This window comes from Canis lupus, chromosome 9 (genome assembly GCF_003254725.2).
Source record: "Canis lupus dingo isolate Sandy chromosome 9, ASM325472v2, whole genome shotgun sequence".
Taxonomy (NCBI): Eukaryota; Metazoa; Chordata; class Mammalia; order Carnivora; family Canidae; genus Canis; species Canis lupus.
Window position 1 is genome coordinate 58,940,627 of NC_064251.1, and position 17,601 is coordinate 58,958,227.

Below are 17,601 nucleotides of genomic sequence, written 5' to 3' on the forward strand. Positions count from 1 at the left end.
AGAGAGGTGCCAAGTTCCAAGCTGTGGGGATACAGAGCAGACGTGGGGTCCACCATTTCAATATTGACAATCCAGGAAGAGAGTCTTTTGTCTTATTTTCAACCTACTGGATGGTTTGTCTTATTTTCAACCTACTCACATGCAAGTCTTTCTTTTTTTTTTTTTAATTTTTATTTATTTATGATAGTCACAGAGAGAGAGAGAGAGAGAGAGGCAGAGACATAGGCAGAGGGAGAAGCAGGCTCCATGTACCGGGAGCCCGACGTGGGATTCGATCCCGGGTCTCCAGGATCGCACCCTGGGCCAAAGGCAGGCGCCAAACCGCTGCGCCACCCAGGGATCCCTTTTTTTTTTTTTTTAATTTTTATTTATTTATGATAGTCACAGAGAGAGAGAGAGCACATGCAAGTCTTAAAGAGGTTTCCTTCTCTCTCACTGTGGTTCCAGAGATCTAGAAGTTGTGAGTTCCCTGAACAAAGAGGTGCACTGCCCCAGTCAGACATTTCCTAAGTTCCTGTGCCCCTATCACAGTGCTTTCCAAACCATGTTCCTCAGAGCTCTAGGTCCTTGGGGGACCTCAGGGGCTGGGGGCAGGGAAAGGGGCAGGCTTGGTTATGACACCTCCCCTTCAGTCAGCAGAGTGCTACTTCTTTCTGTTTGGGGATTCTGCAGTCAACCAATAAAAGGGATTTTGCTGCTTTAAAAAAGGTTTGAAAGCTACAGGCTCACAGGACAGAAGCCAGACTCCTCACCATAGGAGTCTTTACAGACATTGACTACTCCAGGCTCATAGCCCATAATTTCCCATCCTAAACTTGGACTATGGTCACTGTGGATTATTTGCACACAAACACACCTTGAATTCTGTGCTGCTGCTCTTACCACTGCCTGGAGTACACCTCCCCACTGACCCTCCCTCTAACTGACAGGCACCTCCAGTTCCTCATGTCTGGCTCATCCTTTTTTCAAGGTCCAGCTCCAGTGTCAGGCTCTCTCCATAACTTTGTCCCAAAGAGTTTGCACAGCAAACTCGGATACAGCACCTCTCACACTGTGCTGTTTATTGACTTGAAGTCTGTCCCTCCCCCCCAATCTCCATGCTGAACTAATTGATCCAGGAACTAGTTTCTCTATCCTCATCCATAGCACCACAGTGCCTGCAGAATTGTCCTCAATGGATGTTTGCTGTCTTCAAATTGAATTTAATGAGGCCAGGATTGAGAAACCAAAAGTTTCTCAGCATAATTTATGTTGTAAAGAGCCCAAACAAAGATACATTAACTGAATCGGCTTGATGCTGTGTTTGTTTTTTTTTTTTTTATGATTTCCAGTATCTTCATCAAATTAATTCAGTGACTTAATCTAAAAAGTTTATCTTCAAGACCATCATCAGACCACAGAATTAATCTGTGGGGCGGTGACAGCGGCGGCAGCAGCTGCTGCTGCTGCTGCTTCTTCTTCTTCTTCTTCTTCTTCTTCTTCTTCTTCTTTTAAAGGATTAATGGTAACCCTTTTTATCTTTTGTGTCTGTTGAACCTTAGAAAAAAGTTATTTTAACAGCACTAAAGAAATGAAAGTCACTATATTTCATAAGTTTAGCCTGTGATTTTTATCAGCATAGTGATGTATGTTTGTAGCTGAGTTTACATCAAAAATTATTCTTGGGGCCTTCTTGAATGAATTATGGCAAAGAGAGAGAGTCTAGAAGTAGATAAGGTTTTGATTTCTGCAATATATTTCCTTTTTCATGTTTTTATCTCTCGTAACACAGTGTCTTGCCGAAGACTGGAACGTGTGACCAACTGGAATAATTTAGTTGTGAAAACAGCAAACGTGTTATTAAACAGCCTTCTTTACAAAAAGGCATTAAGTGTTGGAAGGATAATGAAGTTGTCCCAGTCTGTCTTGAGACGTGTTTGTCAGAATTTTGAACAGAAAAGAAATGGTTTCTAAAACCTTCAAATATGACCAGTTTGCAGTGTTTATTGAAAAAGCCTGTCAAACCATTAATTTGGTCGTCATAAGGAACACAGCTCAAGTTTAATTGACGCCATATCCAAAAAGTATGTGAATAGTGGACTTGGCAAAGGGACTGAGCAATAGAGCGCCTGCAGTGAGACACATAATTACACATAACCATGGATCAGAAAGATCCAGACTATGTAGCTGTGCTCCATAAATAGCAGTTCTATGGCTCTCTTTCCTTCCCCTAACTTCTCCCTCTTAGGCTGCATTCTCAGAGGGAAGATTTATTGCTCTGTCCCTGTGAGTGTTTAAGGACCTGGAACTTAATGACTAAATAGATACATGCTTTAGAAGAAATTTGTACATATAAATATGAACTCTTACCAGAATTAGTGGAGAAAATCTGTGTATCAGAAGCACTGAGAAATTAAGAATAAATTCTGCCTTTGTAGATTGGGGGGAAAACAAAACAAAAAGGCTATGCACTGCCATTACTATTCAAATCAGTGATTTCTCAGTCTGGTTTTGCCACTCCTTAGGATATCTTTTGCTATTTTGAAGGATGTCACCAACCTCTAAAAGATGAATTCATTTTAATTCATTTTAACTGAACAAATATGTATACAACACATTGGAGGGAAGAATGTTTCCATATCAGAGACTACCATGGCATCCTCCATCCTTACTCAGCTAAACCTGGGCTTTGGATGTGCTGGGCTCTCTTTTTAAGTGCTAGCCTCAAATTCCAACACTGAAACAAAAGCAAGGGACCTTTCTTTTAAACTAACACCCTTCAGAGACTCTCAGGCTGGATTTAAATAAAGTACCAGACTCAACCATGCCAGGTCTGGTTTTATCATAAGAAGGTTGTGCAGGTTTCGAGTCTTTAAAGGAAGCAGCCTATCATTAAGAAATCAGATTTAAACCTTAATAAAGTAGCTGTCGTCTTTATAGCTGAAAAGAGCTCTGTATCTCAATTAAGTATAGATAATAGAAAATCTTAAGGAAGCAACATAATAGAGGTAACCTGATTACATTCTCTTGCAATAGTATAATTTAAAGGAAATCTGATTCTGTTGATGCTGGTGGGGGATTGCTTGTTTGTTTTGTTTTGTTTTGTTCTTTGTCCAAAACAGTGTTTGGATATAGGATAGGAACTCTGGGATTATGAGTTAACCACAACTGCAGGAAACTGTCAGGCCCTGGTATGAACAGAACCTGCTAGATATTTGAGATGAGATTCAGTTAAGGTTATGAGTTAAATTAGTTGGGCTTATTGGTGACCTCCCGCTTAAATGAATCTTTCTTTTCATAAGTACTTGACAAGATCTGTAAAGTAGTGTATTTAATTTACTAATTAAATTAAAGCTACTGAATAATGATTTGTCCACATTGATTTAGCTTAAATAGAAAAGATCAGCATTGTTGTGATCTTCAGCAACCTTAATGGCCAAGCCAGTTAGACACAAAGGCCTCTTGTGTTTTATAGGTCAGAAGTACATAGGTAAGCCCAGGCTGTAATTGAATTGCCTACACTGCATGCTGCAGTTGCAGATTCCCTTTGCCTTCTCGTTCCATTGTTGCACTGGGGCTTAAGAGAATGTTAACGCGGTAATAGGCACAGGGCCTTCCCCATTATACGTCTTGCTATCGAGCGGTTCTGCATGACTAGTTAAAGAAGATGGCAAGAAGATTAATGAAAGCAAGGCTAATACAGAAGGGGGTACTTTTGCAAGACTTCTACCGAGGAGATATTAGAGCTGAACCAGAGCTTGGCTTTTTCTTTATCCTGTGACCTTTGAACCTGCCTTAGTGTTGAGAGCTGCCAGGGAAGTCGACATTTTGATTGATGTTGGTACACGAGTCAGTCTCTCCCATTGAATTCCACATCTGCACGAAAATAGCTTTTCCAGCAGAATTCATACTGGCCAGAAGTGATAGCCAAATTGATGGCTGAAATGCTTTTATGTAGTTTTCATTTAAACCTAAAGGTATTTGATGGTTTAATTCAGTATCCAGTTCTCATAGATTATAAGCATTCACTTATATATCCTTAATGGGATCATCAACTCATAGTGAAAGACCAGTATTAAGAGTGTTCAGAGGTTTGCAAAAGAGCTCCAAGCAGGCTTTATGGAGGAGTAAAAGCAGTCATCACACAAAACCTTCATCATCCTCCAAAAAGAAAAATCAGTCTGAGGGCCCAGGCAAACTGACTTTGAGGTTTTTGTGTATAAAGTAAAGTGTCCCACTATTTCTGGAAAGCTACAGAGGGGGAAGTCTGAAATCTTCTGTCTGGATCCCACCTCAGCTCCAACTCAGAGGCTCTCTTGATCTGAGTTCCCTGACCTTGTCCTCAGGACACTAGCATTCCATCTGAAAGGCATTGTTATGATCTGCTTGTAAGACAATCCCGTGCATGTGTCCCCACTAATTGTATTGCCTTGCTTGTGGAACTGTGGGCCATTAGTGTATGTTTCTGTGTGTCTGTGTGTGTCTTTAAATGTGCCTTTGTTTGCATCCCCCACACCCTGTTCCCAATAAAAAAGAGTAGGGAGGGAGAGTGGCAGAAGAAGGACTCAGGTTTTGTTACTAAAATCGACTTGGGCACACCCCAATCCATATGTTGAATCCTCTGATCACCTGATTTCTCTTTTTTCTGTTGGACAGAGGTAGTAGTTGTAGCAGAGAGCACATGCACACACATACACACACACACATTGATGTGACAGGCATTCCAGTTCCTAAAGGAGGAGGTACCCAAGATAGATAGTTCATGAGAATGAAAGAGAAATGAGGGCGACATTAGCCATCCTGGCTGACAGAGCCACAGCCCCTGGGTGAGTGGGTGGATGGCCATGGCCATACCACATACTGTAGGCCCCAGTAAGTAAGGCATTTGCATTTATACTCAAGTAGACCTGTAGCCAGGAAGACCACAGCCCATCCTTAGGCTCTAATGATTCCCAGGAGGTCCAGGTACTCCAGACATCAGGTGGAAAGCTATGTAGTGCTTTTATTCTCTGACAAGGACTTATTTCATAAATTCCAGATCAAATACGGTAAGTACTGCTAGATTACAGAACACAATGGACTCTAACATATTAAATGCCCCAGTTATTGAATTGCCTTTTCATAAGGGTACTCTGGAGCACAATCAGGAGCAGGCAGTGCCTCATCCTTTTAACAGATATGTTTCCTAGCCCTATTAAAAGGGGTCTTCATCTATCCTGTCAAAGGGAGTCTGCTGGGGTTTTTTAGTTTAATTACACTATCCAATTAAAACTCCTTGCTGCATTTGGATGCGCCTCTCCTTGGGCCTGAGTGGATATGACATTTACAAGGCTCGCCTTTCAAGCAGACAATAGTGTGATTGATGAGGTGCATGTTCAGTGGAGGAGGCGAGTGCCTGTGGAAGTGCTGCTTAGTGCATTTTGATTTATTTATCATTTCCTTCCAAAACAAGGGAGCTGCCGGGGAGATGGGTTTGGGCAACCAGGGAGACCACCTCAGTTTTTCCAAGTGTGTGGGAGGGAAAGACCTGGAGTGTGCCACAGAATAAAAGTGGGGAAAAAATCTCTAAGCTCAGGGCCAATGGGCATCATCTACTGCCAGGCTGCATTCTTAGGTTCTCTGACCCAGTTTGGTTTCCAGTAACCTCACACTGTGATCTGCTGTTAAATAGGCTATCACTGTATTTCAGGGAGCAGTTCTCTGGGACTGGATAACATTGGCTAGACCCCTGAGAACTCAGCCAGGAGGGAACCCACCCAGCATGTGTGCCATTGATCTAGTCATTATTAACTGGCACTTGATGTTTGCAGTAGGTATGCCTATTTATGTTCCCAGATGCATCCTTTAGAAATCCAGCAGTTTCTGTCCAGGGGCTACAGTCAGTGCTCGATGACCCTCAAACTTTGCCTGGGCACCATAAGCATTTAAAAGTTGCTTCTAGAATTTGGAATTCGCCAAGAGCAAGTGTGGCTGTTCAACAAAGAGATATGGCAGTACGGTGGAGAACTTCTCAAGGTTGTAGTGGAAAGGCAAACCCAACATCTTGTTCTTAACCTACTATTGCTGTTTGCCCTCAGCATATGATAGATGAGACCAGCGTGCTTGTCTCTGTAGTTCATGGAAAAGACAATATGTGGTTTCAGGAAGGTCAACACTCTATGAATTTAGGAGGCAGGAGACTCTCTTCTGAGTCCCAGACAGATGATAAGAACAACACAACTCCCATATTCATTTTCACATACTACAGTTGCTCATAGGAGTTGTTGGGAAGCATGTTTGCTTACTACATAACATGTAAGAATGTCTGTGTTTCTGAGGAAAATTGTCTGCTCCCAAGATTTTCAGTGGGTTTTCATTCTGTATAATCCTTCCTCATTTTTCCCTAGGATTTATTAATGAGCAAAGAATATGTTTGTGTCAATTTGAATACTTGTTAGAGTAGAAAACATTTTGGGGTATCAACTTTTTTCCTCCTGGAAAAACCTTTTATTTTTTTTTCATTAAAGTTTTCGCTTAATTATTGGCTTGTGCATTATGAACCCATAATAACAAAACAGATATAATAGGAAATTTGCATACATTTATGTTTTCCTAGGTTTTTATTACCATTTTTTCAAATTTTTTCTTTCTTGATTTTAACATCAGAAGAGATCCTGATTGAAAAGAAGGTAAGGGCAGAAACTGTTCCTTACTGAAAAATTGTGTGAAAGATTTCTCAGCTAGATAAATGATAGGAAAAATCTGTTTCCCTTGCCTCCTGCCAAGCTCCAAATTGTGTTTTCATAATAAATAAATGGGGTGCTTAGATTTTAAGTTCTCACAGACATGGAAAAAGTAAGCCATTGTTTCATTAAAATCAAAGTGTGTATTGCTTACAAGATTCCCATAGGCAGCTTCCAGGACAGGCTAACTGCTACCAGATTAGCCCTTCTATCATAAATGACTGGAAAACCATACAAAATATAAGAAAGTGTTCTCAGACACTAGAAAACAAGCAGTGCAGGACTGTGAGCGCTGAGAGAAGGGAAACAAATGAGGCGAAACTTACTATCACTTCAGGTTTCTTCAGCGTTTCCCAAGGAGAGTATAGACGTCTCCTCAAACTCAGAGACAGAAATCAGAATTGGAGGAGGCTGAAATTTATAATAAATGAAGTGTGGAGAAGAGGGAGCTACACTGAGAAGAAGCTCCAGAAAAAGGCTCTCAAATCTTCTGTTGTATACCAAACTATGCATGCCTATAGTGGGACCTCACAAGTTGGGTCAAAGCACAACTACTAGGGCACTATAATGTGGAGTTCTGGCCAACCAGACGGGAGTTTCCAGGGCATGTAGCCGTGACTCCACAAAGGCCATATCTTAGTAAGATTAAACTAGCCCTAGACTAATAACTGCTCTAAATCCTTGCCTAATAAAGCTTTTTTTTTTAACTTTTTATTTTAATTCCAGTTGGTTAACATACAGTGTTATATTAGTTTCAGGTGTACAATATAGTGATTACACAATAAAGCCTTAAAAGGAGTCCTAAAAAGGGGTTCTTGGGTGGCTCAGTCAGTTAGGCATCTGCCTTCAGCTCAGGTCTTGATCTCAGGGTCCTATGATTGAGCTCCATGTCCAGCACCCTGCTCGGCAGAGAATCTGCTTCTCCCTCCCCTTCGGACCCTCCCCATTGCTCATGCTCTCACTCACTCTCTCTTTCAAATGAATAAATAAAAATATCTTTTTTTTTTTTTTAAAGAGTCTTAAGAGATCAATATGGTCCACAAGTAAATTAACTGGCTGTTAGAATAAAGCCCAATATTCTCTAAAGGATGATGACAGAATGCAGACAACCCACAATGTAATGTTTATAGTGTCCAGCATTCAATAAGAAATTAACAGATATGCAAAGAAGCAGGAAAATGCATCCTATAACTAGGATAAAAATCAATCAATAGAAATAGCCAGAAATGGCAAGGATCACAGAATTGGCAGATAAGTACTTTAAAACAGCTATTATAAATGTGTTTAAAGATTTAAAGGAAAGGAAAACAACTAAAAAAAGAGAAATGGAAACTACTAAAAAAAAGAACCACATGGAAATTCTAGAGCTGAGAAATACAATACCTGAATCAACACTTATGTGACCAGAGTCATTTATTAATTCTCAGGAATCCAGCACAGCTTAGCTGGGTCCTCTTGCTGAGGGTCTCTCCTGAGGTTGCAGTCAAGCTGTCAGCCATGGCCACAATCCTCTCAAGGTTCAGTTGGGGTAGGATCTGCTTCCAAGCTCACTGAGTAGTTGCCAGTAGAGTTCATTTCTTTGTGAACATCTTGAGTTCCTTGCCACACAGTCCTCTCCATAGATGAGCTCACAAGATGGCAGCTGGCTTCAACAAAATAACCAAGAGTAAGAGTCATAGCAAGGAAAAAGTCACAGTCATTTACAACCAACCCTTAGAAGTGGCTTAGAAATATACTTGTGCTGAATTTTATTTATCAGAAGTAAGTCACTAGGGTCATCTGGGTGGCTCAGTCAGTTAAGTATCTATCTTCAGCTTGGGTCATGATACTGGTGGCCTGGGATCAAGCTTCACGTCGGGCATCCTGCTCAGTAGGGAGTCTACTTCTCCCTCTCTCTTTGCCCCCCCCCCATTGCCTGTGCTCGCTCTCGCTCTCTCTCTCTCTCTCAAATAAATAAAATTAAAAAAAAAAAAAAAGGTAAGTCACTAGGTCTAGCCCACATGCAAGATAAGGAGATGACACAGGATATGGAAAGCAGGAGACAGAATCATTGGGGGCCACTTCTGAATCTGCCTACCACAATCTGTAAACTTCAAGACAGGACAATGAAACTATTGAGACTGAAGCACAGAGGCAAAAAATTGATGAGAAGAACAGACTATGGGATAATACCAAGTGTTCTAACATACGGGTAACTAAAGTCCCAGGAATGGAGGAGAAAACTATTCCAGATTTGATTTAAAATACTAATCCACCAATTTTGGAAGGCCAATGAAGGCCAAACAAGGTAAATATGAAGAAAACTGCATCAAGGCACATCATAAGCAAATTGCTAAAAAACCAGTGATAACTAGAAAAATCTTAAGAATAGCCAGAAAGGGGTGCCTGTGTGGTTCAGTCGGTTAAGCATCTGACTCTTAATTTTGACTCAAGTCATGATCTCAGGATTGTGGAACCGAGCCCCACATCTGGCTCCATGCTCTGTGAGGAGTCTACTTGAGATTCCCTCTCTATCCCTCTACCCCTCCCCCGGTTCATGCTCGCTGTCTCTGTCTCTCTCAAATAAATCTTAAAAAAAAAAAGAAACACCAAGATGAGAATGATTGCTGACTTCTCATCAGAAATAATGCAATCCAGAAGACAATGGAGTGACGTCTCTTAAAGTGCTAAAAGAAAATCTGTCAATCTAGAATTCTATATTCCATGAAAATGTCCTTCAGAAACGAAGGTGAAATAAAGACATTTTCAGATACTCAAAAGATGAAAGAATGTGTTACCATTAAGCCTTCGCTACAAGAAAGGTTAAAGTCTGGAGGGGGAAAATGCCAGATAGAAACCCAGATCTCTACAAGGAGCATTCAAAATGTCATTATTAGCAACTGCACAGAATGAACCCAGAAAGGGTAAATAAGCAAGAGAGGCCTCTTTAAACAGGAATTAGCGAACTATGTCCCAAAGGTAAATCCAGCCTACCACCTATGAACTAAGAGTAGTTTTTACTGGTGAACATTTGCAATTGATTTAATGATAGGGAACACTAACTTTGGATTTCATTTAAACAAAGTTATGCACCATCTCGAAAAAATTCTATCCTTCTCTTTTGTAGACCTGTACTATACCCCCCCCCCAAATTCATTTGATCATTATATTTCAAATTTTGGCAATAAGAAATTTGGAAGTTTTTTTCATAAAATTTCATAATTATGAAATGTACTTAATTTTGCTCTTGGCCTGCAAAGCCTAATATATTTACTATCTTGACCTTTTCAGGAAAAGTTTGCTTGTCTTAGAGGAAGTAAAAAGACAAAGGGAACCTACCACGTACCTGTCAGTGTCCTGCATGTTTTACACGCACTGTTTAGTTTTTACAACAGCCTGTGAGGTTTTATATGCATTAAATATAGAATTCTAGAATTGTTGATTTTATCCTAGCAACAATGTTGTGAGGCTGAGGTTATTCCTATTTTATAATAATGAGGAAACTGGGACTCAGAAGTTGCATGACTTGTCCAGAGTTGAATCACGTAGGGAATTACGGCCACTGATGCCTGTGTAGTCAAAAATCTATAGCTTTTGACTCTCCCAAAACTTAACTAATAGCCTATAGTTGACCAGAAGCCTTACTATTAACATAAACAGTGGATCAACACATTTTGTATGTCATATGTATTATATACTGTATTCTACAACAAATAAGCTAGAAGAAAAGAAAATGTTAAAGTCATAAGGATTACTTATTAAAATACATTTTGAATACTGTACTGTATTTGTTGATACCATAAATTTATATACCTACTGAAAAAATTCTAGTAATGAGTGAACCCACAGAGTTTAAACCCTTATTATTCAATGGTCAACTCTATAAACGGTAATAAATAGAGGTTTATATTCTTTCTGCCACCAACATGAAGCCAAGGCACTTCTGTGCTGTTTTGATGTGAGAGCATCCCTAGCCCCAACTCAGACTCTGTAAAGTCTTCTTTTTTTAACAAATTTCAACTATGCTTGATTATCTGGGTTTTCATCCTAAAGGATATTAAATGTGGAAAATAGAAGGAGAGAAAGAATGACAATAAGGACAGTGGGAAGTGAAAACTTAAAAGAGTTGACCAAAACTGAAACAAAACAAAAACTATTAAAAAGCAATCTAAGAATTCAGTAAGCAGAGTAGTATGGCAGCATGGAACTATTTTGTGGCAAGATGTAGAACCTTCTGCAACCCTGAGGAAATCCTAATACTCCATACCTATAAAGATGAACATAACACAGTAATTTTATTTTCCTTATACTCTAATATAGGAGGAAATTTTGTAATAAGAAATTTTAATGCTTAAAATTGAAAAAGGACTTTTTTTGCACAAAGCTCACCCTAGCTGTCTGCTCTAAGGATTCTGGATAAATGGAGTTTCATGTGTTGTAATTTAGCCTCCCAGGTGTATGTGGACTTTTTATCAAACTTTTTATCACAAACTGTGGAAGAATATCCAGATATAAAACTTGTTTCTTGCCTCTAAAAGCTAAAGGGTAAAACCCAACCAGTACTTGATTACTGAAATGCCATATGGTATTTTGTTAGAACAACTTGCACATGAATCAAAGAATCAAAAGACTCCATAAACCATTGTTCTTAATTCATTACACATAAGCATTTCTGCTGCATGTGGGAGTAGAGTATTTGTCTCAAGGAAAAAGCAGTCATATAGTTTGAGTTGCTGAACTAGCCATTTATTTTACAGAACACCACTTTTACTTGAAAGAACTTGACAAACCATGGTTATTCAAATTTGAGTATTTAGCAGACATTTTCTTGAAAATGAAGGAGGGAAGCCCTTCACTTAAAAAAAAAAAAAAGTGATAATATTTGATGCCAATGATGAAATTCAAGATTTCGGGTGACAGAGTTTTGGAAAACTTGTATCTGTCACTGGCTTGGTTTCTCAAAACTTAAAGACTTTTCTGATGAGACCAGTGGTGATTTTAATGAGTGCAATTTTTTTGGTGATACTTTTGTATAATGAAATGTGTCCACATTTGGAAGACCTACATAACTCCATGAACCAGTATTTTCCAGACTACTGCAGGCTGTTACAGACTCATTCAAGAGTATAAGATTCATTCAAAGTGCCAGACCAAAAACAAATCAAAAACAAACAAATAAAAAACAGTGCCAGACAGACCAGTAGTATAATAGAATACAGGTTTATTAATGTGGTTTTAGATTCCACATTGCAACTACTCTTTTAAGAAACTACCATGTATCAAATTGGGCATAGTATCAAAGAAGAATATTTGCAAAGAAGAATATTAAAATATGCTTCAGGCAGCCCCGATGGCTCAGCAGTTTAGTGCTGCATTCAGCCCAGGGCATGATCTCGGGATCCCGGGATCGAGTCCCACGTCGGGCTCCCTGCATGGAGCCTGCTTCTCCCTCTGCCTGTGTTTCTGCCTATCTCTCTCTCTGTCTCTCTCATGAATGAATAAATAAAATCTTAAAAAAATATAATAAGCTTCAGCCAAAACAGTTTGTCACAACAGACAAAATGCGGAAGCAGATAGGATAATCCAGCTGCTTTCTGTTAATATTAAAGAGATTTCAAAAATATAAAATAATTCCACTCATTAAACTTTTTTTTTTTTTTTTTGCTTGGGGGAAGTACTAGGGTTTTCCATTTTAAAAAATACATTGTTTATATAAACTTGTAATGAGTTTATTGTTATTTTTAATGAATTAAATATTTTTTAAATTTCTCAGTTTTAATTTCTAATGCAATAAATGTTGATGTAATTCACACAAACAGAAGCTTTTTTGGGCTCCTCAGTAATGTTCATAATGTAAAGGGATTCTGAGACCGAAGTTTGAGAACTACTTAAAGAATCATCTTAAGAAGTTTGGACTTTATTGTGAGGACAAGAGGAAAAGAAGCCACACAGTGTTCTAGGGGAGTGATGTGGCAAGATATGTGTTACAAAAGGATGACTCCTGTGGGTAGAGGTTTAGATCTAAACAAGTATGATCGAAAGTAGGAAAACCGAAGCACGGCAGGCCCGGCATCAGGGCCACGCACTCCTCCCGCTTCATCCCCCTCAAGTAGCTGGTCGGCCAATAAAGGCACCAACTCCCGGAAAAAAAAAAAAAAAAAAAAAGGAAAGAAAGTAGGAAAACCAGAGAGGAGGCAATAGATGATCAGGACCTGGGTGAGGGCTATGGCCACAGGATGGAAGGGGACAGAAGATGAATATGTGAGAACTATGTAGGAGACCAGATGCCTGGAACAGCTTTTGATTTAAAGGGAAATGTTGACATTGATTCTAGACATGCTGCACTCTAGGCATGTGGAGAGGACAGCTGTGAAACTCCGGAGAAAAGTCTAGGTCAGATTTCTACTTCAGGATCATCAACACAAGTAGTAATTAAAACCTAAGGGGCAAACCTGAAAGAGGAGAAATGCAGAGTTAGAAGGAACAAGGGTCAAGCATAGGACAGTGGGAAAACGATCGTTTAAGGGACAGATGAAGGAAAGGATCACAAAAGTGTGAGAAGCAGATTGGCTGGAGAAATCTACTGAAGAATCAGATAACTGTGCCTTGATGGAAATCCAGGGAAAAGAAGAGTTGGGGAGAAGTATCAAGTACAGCTGAGAAGCCTAAAACCTAAAAACTAAAAGCTGAGAAGTATCTACTGGATCTCTCAACATAAAGGTCGCAGTGACCTTAGCCAAGAATGTTTTCAATAAATGAGGAAAGAGGGGAATCACATTGCCCTGGGAGTTTTTATAATCAGAGAGCTTTAATTATGTTTATAGGAAAGAGCCAAAGAGAGATTTGAAAGATGCAGGCAGAAAATAAGTAGGTCAGATTCGGCCCTGCTCTAAAGGTCAAGGAGGTCATTACGGTTCCCCAGGCCTCTGCCACAGTAGGAGTGCTGGGGAAGTGATGCCAGCCTTTACCAGTTGAATTACATTGACCTGAAGCTCCTGGAGGCAGCTCAGAACTGCTGTTTACAGTGGGGACTGAATCCAGAGGGGGTTTGCAGCCTCAAAACCAGGTAATTTCAGCCCATCCTTCCCTCCAGGGTCTATAGAAAGGTACAGCCTTACCTAAAAGAACATGTGTTCCCATTTGTTTCCCCCAAGAATCCCAATAAGAGCTTTCCACTTCCTTCTAGCCAGAGGAACCAGAAGAGATCACACCCTAGAAACCCAGTTTTAAAGCTGAGTATCCATGTTGCAGCAGCTGTTACAATTTATAAATGTCTGTTTTCCTTCTTTGGGTCTGCAGTGTCAGGGAAAATGAATTTTGGCTAAGATGCACTGATTTGCAAGGAGACCTTTTGGAATTACAAAGACAGCGAAGGGTTGGGAGCCCACTCCATAGAGTTTGAATGCTATTCTGCCACTTACGCTCCGGAACAATACAAATACAAATCACAAATGCCCTAAAGTCCATTTCCTCCAAAATAACCCAATTCAAAAGTGGGCTAAGGACTCGAATAGACCTTTCTCCAAAGAAGATAGACAAATGGCCAATAAGCACATGAAAAGATGTTCAACATCCTTAGTCATTAGGGAAATCAAAACCACCCTGAGATACTGCTTCATACCCACGAGGATGGCTGTTATGAAAGAAAAAAGAAAAGAATAAATATGACAATGGGGAGAAATTAGAATCCTCACGAGTGTGGCCAGTGCACAAAACGGTTTGGTTCAGAAAGTTAAACAGTTACCATATGATCTTTGTAGAGGCCCCTAAGAACTGAAAGCAGAGGCTCAAATAGATACTTACACAACGATGTTTATAGCACCACTCTTCCCAACAGCCAAAAGGTAGAAACAACTCAAATGTCCATTCCCAGGTAATGGATAAATAAAATGTAGTAGATACAGAAACTGGAATATTATTCAGCCTTGAATGAAATTCTAATAACATGGTACCCAACATGGATGAACCTTGAAAACCATGCCAAATGAAATAAGCCAGACATAAAGGGACAAATGCTGTATGATTCCACTGATACTTGTCACCTAGAATCGGCAAGCTTGTAGACAACAATAACCAGAATATATGTTACTAGCAGCTGGGAGATGGGAGAAAAGGACATTGCTGTTTACTGAGGACAGAGTTATCTATTAGGGATGATGAAAAACTTATGGAAATGGATAGTGGTGGTGGTTGTAAAACATTGTAAATGTACTTAATACAATTTTACACGTAAAAGTGCCTGAATAGTCCATTTGACCACATTTTTTAATGTGTTTCCTTCTCAATAAAATTAGAATTCTCCTCTTAAAAATGTTTTAAAAGGCATCCATGCCTGATATAAAGGAATTGAGAAATAATCCAAATCCTCAAAGATACTTTCCATAGTTTTATTGATAATACTGGCAATTTTACAAATATTTTACATGCTTGTGAAAGAGAGCATGAACTTCGGCACACATCCACTTTGCAAAAGAATGCTGCCGTTGAAAAACATGATGGTTGAGGGCAGCCCCAGTGGCGCAGCGGTTTAGCGCTGCCTGCAGCCTGTGATCCTGGAGACCCAGGATCGAGTCCCATGTCAGGCTCCCTGCATGGAGCCTACTTCTTTCTGTCTCTCTCTCTCTGAATAAATAAATTAAAAATCTTTTTAAAAGAAAAAAAAAAGGAAAGGAAAACATGATAGTTGAGACTATGTCCAACATGGAAAGAGCTATGGTTAAAAAAAAAAAAAAAAAAAGGCCCAAATTTTGGTATACCATCAGATTATGGCTATGTGAAAACAGATGTGTGAGAATGACTAGAAAAGAGATTATGGATATCACTCTGCCAGGTATTGGCATTATGGAGGTAGTGTGGAGGTTTTTCCTCTCACTCTTAAGTTTCTAGGAACTTTTAAATATATTTTATACTTTAATGGAAAAGGAGAAAATGAAACATTTTTGGCTTCCCTGACAAGTGGTGACACCTGGTCATTTTAGACAAAGGTGAGCTGCAGGCTCCATTTGAAAGATGCAGCTCGACCAGTCATTGCCAACCACAGTCAATGCTGACAGGTTATGTTAGAAGGAGGCTCCTTTCAAACTGTAACCTCCGTTCCGTGTTCTGTGTGCGGAGGCAACCTGGAAGCACTCCTAGCAGGCAAAGAGGAGCTGCTGTCCCTCTTTGCTTAAGCTGGCCAATCGTATGACATCAGCTTTTTCGTAATGATCTCTGGTCGTTCCCCCCGAATGACCAGAGGGACCTATTTTTTCAGCACAGCCTCTTATTTAAGTTAAAATTCATAACACAGAAGGGAAATTAGAGCACAAGAGTTCAAGTGACTCCCCTTCTGACATTTGTGTTGCTAATTAGTTTCTGTTCAGTATTACATTCCATCTTCTCTGTTTTACTTTGAAACTACATAATGTAAATACATTTTTACATATCCAGGAGCAAATGTATAGTTTCAGTATCTGCCCTGAGCATGTGACCAGTGCTTAGATGCCTATTTTATGCCCCACTCTACTGCATTTTATTCCTACAACTCTAAAACCAAATCTACTTAAAGGCAGCCCAATTAAAAAACAAAATCTTAAAAGTAACAGGGATTTTCTGTTCAAATATCTGTTCCATCACAGTTGTAAGAATGTTTACCACCATCCACTGAGCCTTGCTCTATCTGGGTGCTACGTGAGACTCCTGGGGGCAGATCTGGGGGCCTTCAGAAATAGTGTCTTGTCCAGGTCCTGCTGCTAAAACACAGTGAAGCTAAAAGTTCACCCTCAGCCTGAGTCCAGAGCTTACACTTTACCCCTCTGCATCCCAGGCCCTTGTCATGCTTTAGTCTCCAAACAAAATTTAACAACCCAAGCAAAATAATTCGGACTGATTAGAATATTAGATTTTGCATTTCCCTTTCAATCATACTGATACACAATTTTTTCGCAGCTGACAATTTTACAAAGACACTTTGCACCTATGGCTTCCCCCTCTGATGAAAACTGATGTTCTTTAAATTTTCAAGGATAACCTGCCCAGCTCAGATTCCCTCTGGCATCCCAGGACAGATGCCTTGGGAGGCTGCAGCTAAGGAGCCTCCTCTTCCCCCCCTTACCTGAGGTGAGCCTGGAGGTGTCTAAGGCTGAGAACGTGTTTGATAACAGACTTTCCTTATTCTGTTTTTATCCTGTTCAATCGGTGTTGAAATGCCAGTGGTTCCTTCTTAGCTACTTCCTCAGGTGGAAATTTACCATGTAGCATGTATGACCCCTGTTTATTGATAGATTTGTTCCCAGCAAGAGGTCAACTAACTTATTACAGCTTAATATATAGGTTTTGGACCAGATGAAACTACACCAGTGTGAATCCTGCTTACTAGCTGTTATTCTGTTGTAAAAAAAAAAAAAAAAAAATTCCCCAAGTCCTGCTACTGTTACCTCCTCTATGGTTCTCAAGCCAGTTCCTTCTCAGCATCCTTTTTGCCTCTGGCCAGCTCACACCCGCCCACATACGCTCCTACCTGAGCGGCTGTGGCAGCAGATCTCCCTGCCTCCTCACCCTGGGAATCTAGAAGGAACACCCAAAAGCACAGGTTGACCATTTACTTTCCTGCCTAGCTTTACAGCCCCCAGCAACTCCCTCAGCTGGTGAGTCTGGCATCCCCCACCTGCCCACTGCATGTGGCTTTATCTGCTCCGATCTCCCCAGACACCTGCTGCCTCTTGCTCCTGTACGTTTGTCCTGACTCTGTTGCATTCTTCCCCACCCCTACCTTTACCCAGCTGACTTCCCATCCTCCTTTAAGACTGCTCCAATGTCAGCTCCTCCAAGAAACTGTCCCTGACGGGGCTGTCCACCTCCACCTGGGGTCTCCACAGCAGCAACGTGCACTTAGTTAGCATCCTCGTGGCACTCACGGTTCTTGACTCTATTCATTCCTCCG

The 17,601-nt window shown here is 40.2% G+C and overlaps 1 protein-coding gene and 1 long non-coding RNA gene across 15 annotated transcripts in view; one reads left to right on the forward strand and one right to left on the reverse strand.

Annotated features, from left to right (window-relative positions):
• Positions 1–17,601, forward strand: part of MAPKAP1 (MAPK associated protein 1) — a 253,255-nt gene that overhangs the window by 226,808 nt on the left and 8,846 nt on the right. The window contains exon 12 of one of the 14 annotated variants that reach the window (XM_049115024.1): positions 1,772–8,648. The exons of 12 other annotated variants lie outside the window; for them this stretch is intronic. In XM_049115024.1, coding sequence (XP_048970981.1) covers positions 1,772–1,953 — 182 coding nt within the window. In that variant the 3' untranslated portion in view covers positions 1,954–8,648. Of the gene's footprint in view, positions 1–1,771; positions 8,649–9,971; positions 10,007–17,601 lie in introns of those variants that run through there. One more of the 14 variants, XM_049115027.1, reaches the window with a different exon arrangement.
• On the reverse strand, positions 8,097–17,085 carry LOC125752109 (uncharacterized). Its single transcript, XR_004819105.2, has 2 exons — positions 10,027–17,085; positions 8,097–8,347 (listed from the first exon to the last, which is right to left on the reverse strand). It is a non-coding gene; the product is annotated as an uncharacterized LOC125752109 (long non-coding RNA).